At 39.6% G+C, this 15,712-nt stretch overlaps 1 protein-coding gene across 2 annotated transcripts in view; it reads left to right on the forward strand.

The window, feature by feature from the left end:
- LOC121508118 (E3 ubiquitin-protein ligase SMURF2-like) overlaps nt 1-13,998 on the forward strand; it is a 98,358-nt gene extending 84,360 nt beyond the window's left edge. For both annotated transcript variants that reach the window (XM_041784657.1, XM_041784658.1), the window contains exons 12-20: nt 1,354-1,567; nt 5,145-5,248; nt 5,355-5,469; nt 5,711-5,889; nt 6,371-6,508; nt 8,507-8,627; nt 8,732-8,933; nt 9,168-9,243; nt 9,357-13,998. In XM_041784657.1, the coding sequence (XP_041640591.1) occupies nt 1,354-1,567; nt 5,145-5,248; nt 5,355-5,469; nt 5,711-5,889; nt 6,371-6,508; nt 8,507-8,627; nt 8,732-8,933; nt 9,168-9,243; nt 9,357-9,456 (1,249 nt within the window). In that variant the 3' untranslated portion in view covers nt 9,457-13,998. The remainder of the gene's footprint in view (nt 1-1,353; nt 1,568-5,144; nt 5,249-5,354; nt 5,470-5,710; nt 5,890-6,370; nt 6,509-8,506; nt 8,628-8,731; nt 8,934-9,167; nt 9,244-9,356) is intronic.
- Nucleotides 13,999-15,712: the final 1,714 nt, after the last annotated feature.

Raw genomic sequence — 15,712 nt, forward strand, 5'->3', positions numbered from 1 at the left:
AAATGGAGAGGCTAGAGAATCGGGGATTAGCTATTTTTTCTGTGAGTCATGAGCATTTCTAAGGCATAGAGAGCCACATATACTTTGTTTGTACAAATTCTTTTATTCAGGTTTTTTCCTTGCTCCGGTCAGCTATTAACCTTCCAAAGCAGATGGGTTTGCCAGGCTCCATCTCTGTCATCAGGCAAATCTATTTTGTAAAGCTCCAATCCACAGTGTTTGTGCCTTGCCAAACACTGTTCGGACAAATCAGCGTCGTTTAAGGAGAATGAGGCGGAAGCTATGGGCGGGGATTAGTTGCACTGAAAGCCGTTTAGAATAGCTACTAGTGTGGTGATTAGCTCGGATCCAGCTCTAGTATAGTATCAGTTTTACCAGAACTGGACCTCATTTCTGTATGAAATGAGTAGACTGGGAAAAGAACTTCTCAGGGCGGTGGAGGCAATGCTTTCCCTCAATCAGATCAATCAAATTACACCAAAAAGCAGTACCTTTGACTGTTGGTTTAAGAAGAAAAAAAACATTAAAAAAAAGAAAACTCAGACTGTGAGAGTAGTATGCAGTCACCAGCTTTAGCTGCTCCTCATCTGCTAAGAAAGTCCTTAAAAAAGTTCTCCTAATTCTAGAGTAGGTTCAGTCAGATGAAATATTTATCCAATTTTGAAATCCACGGTGCAATCACCTTGTTAGAATCTTATAAATTGTTTTTTTCAACAAAAAGGTATAGATAATGCTGGTATATTGATACAGATCCAGATTGTTTACGGAGCTTCAGGGGTATATCTCTTTTACTATGGTAACTTTCTGTCCTTTAATGAATAGAAATGAATAATGTATATGTCGTTTAAAGCATGTGGTATCAAAAATAGTATTAAACATTTTGACAACCTTATTTACAGAGTTTGTTAACACACGTTTGCATGTTTTCATGTTTACATAGTCAAAAAGTGTGTAGTCGTCTATGCTGCTTATTTGATTTACACTGCTTTTTTATATCAAATTTTCTGAAATTATTTAAGAAAGTTTTTTTTTGGTTAAACAAAGGTTAAATGAAAATATAAAACAATAAAATTTGGATTTGGAAAGGAGCAATATTTGGACATGTCCTCTTTCTTCTATATCTTATGTGAACCTGCTGCCACCATTGTAGTAAAACAGCCTTTTGACACCAAACAGCAATAGAAGAATACAGAGCATTATCATTTTAATATGGCTGGAGATTTGTGAATCATGCTGACTCTCCTCTTTTTCTCTGTTTCTGTTCTGCCCTTCTTTCTTGTCTTATATCTTCATGTTTATCCCCCTCTGTCTGTGTGGTTGCTCCTCTTTGTCTCCGATCCCTTTATCCTCTAGTCATCTGCCTCAGTTGAAGGAGCAGGGTGGTCCTGGGGGTCCTCCACAGGCTCTGTCCCCAGCCCAGCTGCCTGAAGAGGCAGAGTGCCTGACGGTACCCAAATACAAGAGAGACCTGGTGCAGAAGCTGAAGATTCTTCGGCAGGAACTTTCCCAGCAGCAACCACAGGCTGGCCACTGCCGCATCGAGGTCTGCCGTGAGGAGATATTTGAGGTAATAAATAACAAATAAAATGAGACATCTTACCTACCACCTTTTGTTAGAATTTTTGCTATGCTGATATTCTCATGAAAATGTTAACAATGTACTAAGAAACTGCCACTGCTAACCTTTTTGTCAGGAATTCATGTTCATTAAAAAACAAACAAAAAAAAACTTCAACATATCTGATGCGCTTAAAACCAAAAAAGGAAACATTTGGTCGACTGTTAAGGAAAAACTTGGCACAGTAAACACATGCACAGGAATGATAGACAACAACATAAGCATTGACGGTGTGTGCAAAAAAATCTTAAAGCATCACATGCTGGCTGGCAGACTCAAAAGTCCTTGAAAACAACGGCCAAGTGCTCTAAACCCAGATCTGTGCATTTTACAGGCATTTTTTCACTCCATTTACGACGTGCACCAGAAAAAGGCCCAGGGCTGCACAGAACCAGTACTCAGAAGTACTTTATGATTTCAGGGAAAGAGCAGAGTAGCTTCACTACACCACAAAACACATCTCTCTGTTACTTTTCTCCTCCTCCTCTGTCTGTCTTTTCTTGCTCTCCAAATCATTTGTTCTACCAAGGCGAGGCATTCTTTCTGGATGATTTCAGCAGTTAGATGAGGAGGAGGGGAAGGAGCGGATGAGGAAAGGAGCAAAGGCAGCAGTGGCAAGTATTCAGGGCCAGACATAACTTCATAACTACAAGTTGAGCAGTGAAAATATGACTTCATTCTCCTTCGTCGTGACAGCTGTGGAAGGGGAAACTTGAGTGTAAAGAGCAGCGCTGCAGACCTGCTTGAGGTTTGCAGTGCAGGAACCAGAGCTGCAGTTCAAAACTGGTGGTATGTTCACACAGGGGTAGTGGTGGTTGTTGTCTGATTGTCTGTCTGCACTTGCTCTGCACCACAAGTTAACATACTTATGACTGACAGACACAAAGACAAAAATGTTTCATTTTCAGCACTATTTCAAAAGTTTTCTTTTTTTATCCATGAACATGTTGAGTGAGCCATTCCAAGAGTGTCTCTGTGCATCTTTGTCACAGCTGCAGTAGTGCTGTTGGAGGTATTCATAGCTTTCATGTGACATCACACACCCAAGGAACCGCCCCCTGGCAGGCAAGAAAGGCTTCCTGCTGCTCTCTGCCATAGAGAGGTTGATGGTTTCATTTGTCACCTACCTGTTTGAGACAGTTTTATTTATTTAATTTTCATTTTTTTTAATGAAAGCAAGTCGTCTAACTTGTTGTATAAAAAAGGAGGGAGGCAAGGCAATACTTCCACAGAATGCCATCAGAGAAAGAGAACACAGAGAGAAAAAAATAGTGGATTAATGTTGTTAGACACATATGCATGTGACTGATGTCCATACTTTATATTATAATTATACAGATGATGCCTCCTAACATTCAGTGCCAAGAAGTGCATTTTTTCATGGACATCAAATATTGTGTTAGCTTGATCCAAATATGACCACCGGAACACTTAATGAAGACTGACAGTGATCGTAATATGACTGTTGAATAACGTGAACTAGTGAACTAATGTTTGCACTCACCTGTGCTTTGATGATAAAGAGTCTCTTGCCTTTCATTTCCCAAAGATGTGCAACACTTTCCGTACTTTTGTAGACTTCCATCCTGATGGTGACTTTAAGGAAAGATTTTACATGACTGTTACCAAAAAAAAAAAAAACCCAAAAACTAATAGAACTCAAGAAAAGAGAAGAAACTGATTACATAGAAATTTTAAGTAATACTAACTGAAATAAAGTGTATTTGTTAAGTAGAAAGTACTTACATATATATTTGAAATTAGGTAAACTCAGTTTTTCTTGTACATGTGTTAGGATACCTCTTTTAGTTTAACTCAGCTGTGGAAACTTTCAAACTCATAACAGTATGTTAAAGTTTCTACAGTTTTCCTCAGAGCTACATGTTTCTCGTCCTCCATAAATTTCACTCATTGGTTTCCCATTATTATCTCAGGGACATTTATCCCACCTTCTTGTCTTTATGTAACATTGACTGAAAGGTGCACTCTTAATCGGAAAATGCTTTTCCATTAAGTTCTGCACACCATTCATGTAAATGTGTTATTACCCCACAGACGGGTTCTTTCTAAATGAGTGAGTAACTTCACTCATGGTGCAAAACTGTCATAGCACAAAAGGAGCACTTATACCAGGAACATGTGCAAAGGAATCTGAACAACAATTACTGCATACCAGGCAACATCACAACACATTTAAACACGGTTTTGTTTGACTTTTGGTCCAAAAGCACAATGCCCAAGGGCATGCTGGGAACATTCTGGAAAAGACTCTGAAAAATAGAGCCAAAATGGCTATTTTGAATTTCCAGTTTAACACAACTTAATAAGGGCCCAAGCACTGAGGGTGCGAACCCCAGTTTGCTCCCACTGCTGCATCTGTGGCGTATAAATGGGTATGGAAGCATACGAATGGGATAAGCTCAAACTGATTGCCAGTTTTCCATAGCAACCTCTGCCATCGGTGAATGAATGTGTGAATGGGTTGGTGTGACCTGTGCTGTAAAAGTGCTTTGAGTAGTCAGATGACTAGAAAAGCGCTACACAAGCTCAAGTCCATTAACCATTTACCAAACGTGTGTCATTTTACAGAAATGGAAAACAAACATGTTTTTCGTGGCAGCCGTCACTGTTCAGGCCTCTGGGCCTGGCTGACCTAAAATTGCAGACCTTAAAACACATTTTAAAGCTTAAGGAGTGAGGATGAACAAAGAAAAAAGCAGATTCTGGTCTGTTGGTGTTTCCTTGAAACCCCACACAATTTTTTGTGCATATGGACAATTGTTAAAGCCAGTGGACATGTTAAATATATACCTGGTCTGTGTGTGTTACTTCTGGTAAGTTGAAGTCTGGCTGTACTGAGTAGCAGAGGTCTAATGCAGGAATAAGGTCAATCATTTAATCTTTACACTGTATGAACTTTGCCCAAGGACTTGGGACTTCTGGAGAAACTTGGTGCATTTCCACCACGAGCACCAGGGTTAAGATTCAGTCTCAGGGACTTTATTTTTTTCCTAAAAGTTCCCAGCTTTGGGTAGAAGTTGACAAAAAGGGATTTTGGAGTGGGCCAAACAATCTGTCACACCCGGCCTTGGGGATACCACATCTAACATAAAGCTGAAACAGAACTGAAAGGGGAGCAAAGTAATTTCCCCTCTGTGCCGTCTTTAGAGGCTGCAACAGGCGTTGCAGGGGTGTTATGGTCTGGTGGGCTCAGTGAGGGAGGGCTGAAGACTTGTGCATATGCAACTCTGTAATGTAATGTTAATCAACAGACGGGGACACCAATATTACAGTGTTGATATAAATGTGTTAAGGCTCAATGAGAGGAAAGCTTTGTTATGCTGCTGTAGCAGAAATGCACTGTGAAAAGAGCTTTGTCTGTATTAATTCAACAATCAGAAGACGTTCTTAAATTTCAGCTGGGATAGTGACGTTATCCTTTAATGATATTTAAGCTCAAGTTCTGTGGAAGTTTGTCTTGTTTCTTGTGGTGATTGTTAATATGCTGGATGTGTTATATTTACAGGAGTCCTATAGGCAGGTGATGAAGATGCGACCTAAAGATCTCTGGAAAAGACTAATGATCAAATTCAGGGGGGAGGAGGGACTGGACTATGGTGGGGTAGCAAGGTATATTTTCATGCATATTTTTGTCCTATATAGTCAGCAAATATCTTTTAATCATTCTTAGAAATGTGCAGTATTTTACATTTAACTTTGTGTCTGTTTGTATTAGGGAATGGTTATATCTGCTGTCCCATGAGATGCTAAACCCCTACTACGGCCTGTTCCAGTACTCCAGAGACGACATCTACACTTTACAGATCAATCCTGACTCTGCTGTCAATCCAGTAGGAATTGCTTATTTACATAAATAATATCCTACCAGTCGCTGCAGAAATGGAAATGACAATTCTGTTTTTATTACCTCCTCTACATGATGTGTTGATCCACTTTCTAAATTAATTTTGAGTGATTGAATGTTGTAAAATGTGACTCTCTTTGCATACTGCTCATCATTGCAGCTTGTGAATTTGATGACTGAAAACGATATCAATGAAAGTCACACTAACCCCTGCGTTCACTGCTTAGGAGCACCTGTCGTACTTCCACTTTGTGGGTCGCATCATGGGCATGGCGGTGTTTCACGGTCACTACATCGACGGCGGTTTCACTCTGCCTTTCTACAAACAGCTGCTGGGGAAACCCATCACGCTGGATGACATGGAGTCTGTTGACCCAGACCTCCACAACAGCCTCGTCTGGATCTTGTAAGACGTTTTTTCCTCATTAGAAACCCAGACTATCCACTACAGTTGATTTATGTATTTTTCAAGTTGGATCGTTTTCTGAGCCAAAAGAATAAAAATACAGGATCAACTTAATTTTGAAAAACCCATTACAAATTATTTTTACTAATGGAGCCCTTAAAACTTTGATGGATGCTTTTAGATGTAAAAGATTATATATAACTATTGAGATACACACAGATGCTGACTTTCAGGACCTCATTTTTTAGACTGTGGCGCCCTCTGCTGTCAGATTGAGCTCAGAAACTATGGTCAAAAAAAGAAACATCTTTGCCCCATTAATGAGTACTCATCATGATTCCTTAACATCAATTACAATTATTTTTTGAATTTTTAATCTCTTCAGTGATGATGGCAGAATTACATGATACAGCTGCTTTTTAAAATGAAATGAAATGAACAGATCACCACATGATCTCTTCTCTTACCTCCCTCTCCTCAGGGATAACGACATCACTGGTGTGCTGGACCACACTTTCTGTGTCGAGCATAACGCCTACGGAGAAATCATCCAGCATGAGCTCAAACCCAACGGCAAGAGTATCCCCGTCTCTGAGGACACCAAGAAGGAGTATGTCAGGTAAGATTTAAGCATGAATAAAAGAGGTGCTGGAAAAGGGTGATTAGCGCCAGAATCAGGTTAATTTCATCAACTGAAACTATGACTAAAATGTTCTTTGGCTAACTTTTTTTTCATGAGTAAGACTAGTTAAAATAGATCATTGTGATTAAAAATTCTGACGACAAGTCAGTTTAATTTTCATCAAGGAGACCAACAGAGTCTAAAACGTAATTGTGTTTTTGTCAGATGTTCAAAATCCAAATGAGAGAGAACGAACTGTTAGGTAGATTAAACATTTAGCTCTTCTTTCTTTCAGCTGTAGAAAGCAGGGATCCCAGGTTTTGCAGGTCCATGAAACACACAAATAAATCTGCACCAGAATCAGACAAAGAAAATATGTTTGATGAAAATGTAAACACTGCGTGACATCATGTCGACTAGGGCTGTAGTCAACCAAAGAAAAACTTGGTCAACCAAAATTGCACCCAGGCACCAATCAATCGATTGATCGTTCCGGTTAAAAAAAAAAAAAAATCCCCTTGTTGGGGACCAGTTTAATCTATACAGGTTCCTTACTCCACCTGTTTGGTACTCTAAATGATCCTAAAATGAACATAACAAGTCTTTTGAAGCATTGATATATTTTTAGGTTCATCACGTTGCGCACACAAAAAAAATTTAATTGAGAGATGAGCAGCGTTTCAACTTGTAGGTCTTCTTCAGCACTGAAGAAGACCTATGGGTCAAAATGCGTCCATTGTTGCCTGTTAGCCTAATAAACGTTTCAAAAGGACATTTTGAGTGCTGACCTTCCTGTTTCTAGTTTACCCTCTCAAACTTCCCTTCTACACAGATGCAGCAAAGAAATTAGGGAAATTGTTGCAACTTGGGTAGGGCCGACACCTTTAATTCGACTGGTTGGATGATTGGTCGGTATGCTCTCATCCGGCCAAGATTCCTGTTCGTTGGTTGGTCACACCTGTGTGTGCGAAACCGAAACAGCAGAGCGTGCAGCTGACTGACAGACACAGCAGGAGTGAAAGAGAAGTAATATTTGGTAACACAGACAGAGAGGCAAAACAAGCGGTTAGACTGTAAATGACTTGGAAACACCAGGTCAACATGAAGATGCAGGCTTTTTTAGGCTACTGAAGTGGCACTGCTGAGTGTTTCTGCTCTGTCCTCTATCAGAGCCCCAAGTCCCGTGACAGGTTTAATTCACTGGTCAGTATGGGCTATAATATTGCCCGTTTATCATCAGATTAAAATGTTCACTTCAGCATTAGTGTCTGTTACAGGCAAACAGAGCAAAGAGAGGAATGACCATGTCTCTTTGCCATTAAGTCACGACCAGTGGACTTTTCTCCCTTCACCTCAGCAAATAAACACTGCATGTAGACTGATATATGCTCATAAATGACACAGCGCTGGCTGGAACAAGTGATCCTGTTAATAGTTATCATTGTAAGTTAATACAATTTTCTGAGGATATTTTGTAGGCTATGATGCCAAAAAGTTATCGTTCCGTGATCACAAAATTATATGATTAAAGGTTTAGGTGCACACTGATCGTCTGAGTCAGCTGTTATTTTAGTTCAACAAAATGAGGATAAAGATAAACAATAGTGCCTCATAAAATTTGTTATGTTGATTTTTAAGGACATCCAGACTATCAGAGGGTGTAATGAGGAGCCTGTTGTGGATTACGCTGATTTTGTGTTTTTTATTACCCCCACACACCGACCTATTGTTAAGTTGGTGTTTGGGTGTACTTTCGGTCGACCAAGATTTTCTTTGGTCGACTACACCCCTAGAATTTTGAATGGATTGAACTGAATTGAATTGAAAATGGATTCTGAATTGAATTGCCAACCCCAGAGTAAGAATCTAATTGTGAGATACTGAAATATTTGCGTCTCCGATGAATAACAATTCCAGTTTCATTGATATTTGTGTGTCTGTGTATATGTGCCTTGAACTACACTGACAGGGTTCTCTGTATTTTTTCCTCTGCAGGTTGTATGTGAATTGGCGCTTCCTGCATGGCATTGAGGCTCAGTTTCTTGCCCTGCAGAAAGGCTTCAATGAGGTTATTCCTCAACACCTGCTCAAATCCTTTGACGAGAAAGAACTGGAGGTACATGAGAAATTCTAATCCTCTCAAATACTTTGTTTTAGGTTCATTGTTCTTCAACCATATTAATCCAGCTTAATCAATATGTTTCTCTCTTTTCCCATCAGCTAATCGTATGTGGTTTGGGGAAGATCGACATCTCTGACTGGAAGTCCAACACCCGTCTGAAGCACTGCACCCCGGACAGCAACATAGTCAAGTGGTTTTGGAAAGCTGTGGAGTCGTTTGATGAAGAGAGGAGGGCGCGACTGCTGCAGTTTGTTACTGGCTCATCAAGAGTTCCACTTCAGGGCTTCAAAGCTTTACAAGGTATTGACCTGACTCTCAGTCATTACCTGTTTCTTTATGTCCAGTACTAGCCTAGCACCTCTGTTTTATGCTAGCTCCAGCTGATCACAGGGACATATTTTGTTGATGTTGTTCTATATACTAATTTACAAAACATATTTTTCTGGTTTTTGAACAAAAACATGAGAGGTGTAACCAAATTAAACTGTTAATAATGTCACCGATTGAATCATCCTGTTTGCTTTTTGACTGCAGGTGCTGCAGGGCCCAGGCTCTTCACCATCCATCAGATTGATGCTAACACCAACAATCTGCCCAAAGCCCACACCTGGTGTGTGTCATGTTCAGCTCTGACACGTTTACACACAAGCATACACAGTCACAAACATTATGACTTGGCTTTGATTGAGATCTGATCATAAACTGTTATTCTTTTCTCTCCAGCTTCAATCGGATCGACATTCCCCCCTACGAGAGCTATGACAAACTCTACGATAAGCTGCTGACGGCGATCGAGGAGACGTGCGGCTTTGCAGTGGAATGAGAGACACCTTTAAAGCTTGTTTGTGTGTGAGCTTGTGTGACTGTGTGCAGGACACTGGACACAGCCACACTGTCGTTATGGTCACTGCGTCGTGCTGGCAGACTCCTTCACAGCGTGATTGGTGCATCTACGACCGGTCTGCAGTCTTCCTCTTCCTTTAACGCGCTCCACCTTACTCCATCACTGATATCTGTTTGAACAGCTGCTACACAGTCCCTGTCCTTTTTTTTAATTATTGTTTAGTTTCTGTGTTTTCTCCCTTTTTCACATTTTTTTCAGGATTTTGTTTTGGATCATTTCTGTTAAATGCGTATGAGTATTTTAACTTCTACAAATGTTGGTTGTTGAGTTGACCATTTGTTTTTGGATTCAGAAGGAGGGACTGCCCAGTCATCTCCCTACCATCAGTGATTCTTTGAAGGTTCTCCCTACAGAGCAGCTTGTAACTTTAGTTTCCAATTTAAAAACTGAACCAATCTTTGTGATGCTACTGAATCTTTATCACTGCAGACATCCTGCCCCTGGTAGCCATCTTAACCTCAACTAACACACTTTCCAATGCTCATGGCCTGCACCGTTGGTTTGCTTCATTTTGTAGGAGCACCACAGATTCATCCTACCTCAGTGTAATAATTTGATACTCACAGGGTTACATTCCTTAATGTTACATGGAAAAGTCAATGGGTAGTCTTAAACTTAATCAGAATAGGAGCTTATAAGTTTTCTTAGAGCAAAAAAGATGTGCAATGTCCATTCCAGCAGTCCCCTCGTTACTGCCAAACCAAGTATTTAAAATAATGACTATATCATTTTCACAGGGGACTTGAAGTTGATTAAAGAGTAACTAAACCCCAGAGTTTCAGCTGAGGTGCATCTATCCTGATCCTAGGGAGGGATGAGACACGCCCACTCCCTCCTTCCTGCTGTCCCTTATCAGCCACAACATCTTTCTGTATATGCTGCTTTTTAGACTTGATTATTAGCCACAATGTCGTAACTATTCAAGGACCACTTACCACAAGCTCACTGAGTATGAAATGATGAATTATTGCCACGGAGAAGACACAAGTTTGCATATGAGCCAAAGATTCACAACAAAATCAGCTGAAACTCAAAATTGATTCTGCAACGCTCTAAACATCTGTTAGTTCACGCCGCTGCAACTGAAGCTGCTACTCTCCCAGTTGTTCATTTTAAAGACATTTAGTTCTTAAGTTACTGCCCAATAAATCTCTCTTCAAGAGGGACAGTACTGCACATTTTTTCATACATTTTTATCATCTTGCTAATGCGTAACATCAAGCTGTATGATTCCTGCTCATCACTAACTCTTTGTCATTACAGTCATAGTGTGACAGCAAAATTTCCTTGCACATATGAACATAAAATGCTTTTCTCAGTCTTGTCATAACTAAGATATCTACTGAGAATAATTTTCCACAAACAAATGAGGCTCCTCTAGCCTTTTATATCTCATCTATTAGTTTATATAAGGCCACTCTTCCTGCTTACTTCTACAGCTGATGGAGGAAACAGGAATGTTTACAGGCTGAAGTTTCTAAAATTATATAAAAAAAAAAAACAGCTGTAATCATTTCCAAAATTTACGCCATGTTTTAATCTAGATATGGGACATCCTGAAACCAGCTGTCATCAGATTGCTGAGCTGAATCACAGGCAACATCATCAAAGAACCAAACCATACCCGAGCTGCGACAGCTTCCTTCAGACAGCTGAGACCATCGCCAGTAATGTCTTTATCCCACTCATCTTTGGTCTGAACTTGGCTTTATCCACTTCAGTTTAAGAAAAAAAACATGGTTTTTTTTACAGTCTCACGCATCACTGAACATTACCCAAAATCCTAGAGTGCTGCTTCAACATCTCTGATTGGCTTTGCTCGTTTTGCTCGTGTGAAACTCCTACATTCCTCTGCTAGTAGTGACATTTAGCAGTCGTTTTATCGACAAAAAACAGTTTATGTGGGACACTAGTCAGTATATTATTGACCTCGTTTCAAGAAAGGCACGGTTTATTTGCGATCTCAGGCAACAGCACTACATAACCCATAATCCTTGAGTGTAACACCAAAGTCTCTGATTGGTGGAGCAGCAAATTTCAACTGTAGCTGCTCAGGGTGCAGTAAAATGCGGGCAGGTAACGTGTAGCTCTGTGGTGACATCAGATGGCACCACTTGCACCTGTATTAACAGTTCAGTTGCAGTAGACCATTTTAACCTGAAGGGGGCAGTTGCTATGCACATTTTATCACCAAATGTTAGGATTTGAATCCCAACTACTAAATCCTCATCTACATACGTCTTCATCTGAGGGTTTAGTTACTCTTTAATTAGTCTAAAGTTTTGGGGGTATTTTTGCTTGAGATTGGATGTTTAAAAATGAGGGACAGGCTCTGGTTAACATGAAGAAAATACAACCCACCCCCCAGAATCACTGCAGCGTGGCCGCAGCGTGTGCAAACATGTATGTTCTTATGTCTCTGCATGTGTAAACAATTATGGGCTTGTATGCAAGGGAGGTAGAAGTTTTCTAGATAAATTCTGTCATCTGTACCGGCACAGTTTGTGAATCAAAGCTGCAGAGTTGATGAAACCTCACATTTGGAGCCTGGTCAGTCTTCCTTTTTTGTCACACATCGATCTGCAGCTGTTATGTATAAAGTTGCCTGATTTGATTTAATGCTGTACACTTTCTGTCATTTTGTATAGAGGATACAACTGTCCAGGGGACCTGGTTTGATGCAAAGCTGTTGAAAGCAGGCGCGTCTTTTCAGTCACATTATCAGTCTTTCTGTTTCGTCACTTTTTAGCACTTTAAAAACTGAGCAGTGATGGCAGGAGTGCTTCCTTCACGTAAGATAAAGATATATCGTGTCCTTTTCTGTACATCAACAATAGAAATATACAGAGTAAGAAGTATCACCTGTAATTTTGGGGTATATATGTACAAATGCATAGCTATTTTGTATATTGTTGCTTGTTTTATCTGTTCAATTTAAATGCAAGCATGTTGGTGTCTGCCACATACCTTTTTGCATTCTCAGGTAAAGTTGTGGATTTATTTTATTTTATTTTACATGTATTAATCTAGTATATGTGGTAGTGGAGGGGGTGGGATTGGGGGTTGCTGGAAATTTCACTTTTAAAGACCCTGATTTTAAAACCAAGATGGAGAGCAAAAGTTGGCAACATTTTCTTGGAGTCATTCGGCACACTGTTCTTCATAGGAGAGCGTGGATGGCAGCATTTGCAGCCCAAGAGCTTCATGTCACAACTGAATCCAGACAGCAGCACAGACAGCACTGATCTCCAATTAACACGTGTTAACATCTAGGTTTTTTTCAGTAGGGAAATACTGTGTTCAGAGTGTTAGAGGTCAAAAGCTGCTGACCCACTGGGTGCTACTCAGTGACAGTTTTCAACACATTTTCTAAAACTCTGGCATCAGCATCTGCATCAGCAGTGTCTATCCAAAGAAAACCCCTAACATGAGTGGATGCACATGAGATAGAGCCAGTTCATTTATTTCATCTCCTTTAAAACTTTGACTTGGAAAAGCTTTCTTTTTTGTATACAACCAGCATTTATTTGTATCCATGAACAGTTTTGATATGTGGTACTGACAAACTTTTTTTCATTTAATGCCAATCATCTGACAAAGCAACAAAGCATACCATATTATTGCAACCATATTTAAATTGTCATCTTTGTACAATTACAGAGATTTTTTTTATTTTATTACTAATAACCTGACTCAGAGGCAGAGAAGAAATGCATTACAACTTTTTTGCACGTTATGCATAAATGAGCTCCAATTTAATGTCACATGCTTCCTTCTATCTACCAAATAGTTAACGGACAGATTGATATTTCTTTTTTAAAATGTAGATAACATAAATATATACACACATGCTCTTGATATGCACACATGTATGTTTGTCCAGTGCACACAGCCCACTGCGGCTCTTAAATTACGTTTTCTGACTGCTACATTTTTTGTTGTTGGGTTCGAATGCTTTGAGGCGAGGGATAATCTGACCTGCAAACAGGAAAAATTTGCAGTGATGGTTAAGTTAGTCACACTTGAATGCCTGTAATATAAATGTGTCTACTCGCTCCATCTGTTACACATTATAAGACAAGTGGAGTTCCAGTTCTGAAAAAACAAAATGTTCTTTAAATTAGTTTTAAACAAAGCAAGATATCTAGCCCCAACATTTTAAGTAAAAATGACAACTAAAGTCCAATTTAGTGTGTGAGTACAAGCGAGTGAGTGTAAAGATGTTTGTTTTTAATGAAATCAGTACAAAACATTAAAAAACATTTTTAACTGCAACATGTTTTATTTCTTTTGATTTCCTGTTTTTGTATTTATTATTACAGTATATGTGTTCAGAATTTTTCACATCAACTGCTCTGTGAGCTTGTAACTGACACCTGTACATATAGACGACTAAGAAACAAAGTAATAAACTTCCTGTACCCTTGCAGAAAGCTGAGCAATAAAACTATGCTGTTTGAACCTCACAGCAATATGTTTTATAGAACCACGTGTCACTGTTTTTTTTTTAGCTTTAAGTTTAAATAAGGAAGAGGAAACTGGACAAAGAAAACAAATGTGTAGCTGTCTTTTAATTATAACTGGAGTGTGTGTACAGTAGGTGATGGTACAGAACTGTCTATACTACTTACAATTGAACTCCTAAATACTTTTAAACCTGGATTCATTACACAGCTGCATTTAAAAAGTGAGACTATCATGAAAAAGAGCTTTATTTTCACATAAGCAACAGGGATGAGCTCAGCCTTCAGAGGATTGTCAAACAAAGCAGATTGAAGAACTTACGGGAGCTTCACAAGGAGTGGACTGAGACTGAAGTCAGAGGATCAACCTGGTTTAAGGAGAAAAAGAACTGGATCATTGCTTAGTGGTCCAAAGTCCTCTTTTCAAATGGAAGTAAATTTTGCTTTTCATTTGGAAATCAAGGTCCTGGAGTCTGGAGGAAGATCAGAGAGGCCCCGAATCCAAGGTGCTTGAAGTCCAGTGTTTAAGTTTACGCAGTCAGAGAAAGTTTGGGGTGCCATGTCACCTTCTGGTTTTGGTCTACTCTGCTTCATCAAGTCCAGTGTCAACGCCTTCAGCCATCTACCAGGAGATGTTAAAGCACTTCATGTTTCCATCTGCTGAGAAGCTTTATGGAGATTCTGATTTCCTTTTCCAGCAGGACTTGGCTCCTGTCCACAGTGAAGCCAAAACTACCAGAAACTTGTTCGCTGACCAAGGTGTTACTGTGCTTGATAGGCCAGACAACTGGCCTGACCTGAACCCCATAGAGAATCTTTGAAATGTCAAGAGGACGATGAGAGACACCAGACCCAACAATACAGACAAGCTGAAGGCTAACAACCTGGGCCACAGACTGATGCAGTCATTTGCAGAAGGACCAGCTTCATACATTTCACAGAAGATCAAAATTTCAGGATTATATATCCCTTTTTAATTGGTGCTCTGTAATATTCTAACATTGAGATGGTGGATTCGAGATTTTTGTTAGCTTTAAGATCAAGATTTAAACTTAAAAAAAGTATGAAATGTATAAATATGTGTGTGACAAATGTAGAAGATGTGTAAGTTTAACTTTTTGATTTAAATTTCAAGGGGAAAACGCTGGCAAGTTACCACACCTCACCCCCAAGCTCCACATTTTCTTTGAAGTGTATCAGGTCATGTCCCACATCCGTAAACAAAATGTTGCTGCCTTTATTACTATGCAAATACGAAGCTAATGAAGTTACTTAATTGTACTAGTGTGCCTGATCAAACGCAATTTCTTCATTTTGTCCTCTCCAGTAGAAGGTGGAGAGACAAGGATATTATCCCATTTGAGACGTAACAGATGACATTTACATATTTTATGTTGCTGTAGTTATCGGGATCAGCATCTCATTACTATGCAAAGGTTAGACAGAAGGGACTGGAAGTTGCATCGGCATTTTACACAAAGTATCACTGAGGCTAGGAATAAGGTGGATAGTGAAACTGTTACAAACTCTAGTTAAAACTAAGCCTTTTGTGTAATTATATATCTACTGAATCTCTGTTATAAAAGACAATGAATAATTTACTCTTCAACCCTTGATTTCAAAAAGACACACAAGTGTGGGTGCTAGGATGTGCACTTCATGGGTGTGGCACAGGGGGGATAAAGGGTACTGAATACCCGGGCCCTCAGTAG

The sequence above is a fragment of the Cheilinus undulatus genome, linkage group 4, assembly GCF_018320785.1.
Source record: "Cheilinus undulatus linkage group 4, ASM1832078v1, whole genome shotgun sequence".
Taxonomy (NCBI): Eukaryota; Metazoa; Chordata; class Actinopteri; order Labriformes; family Labridae; genus Cheilinus; species Cheilinus undulatus.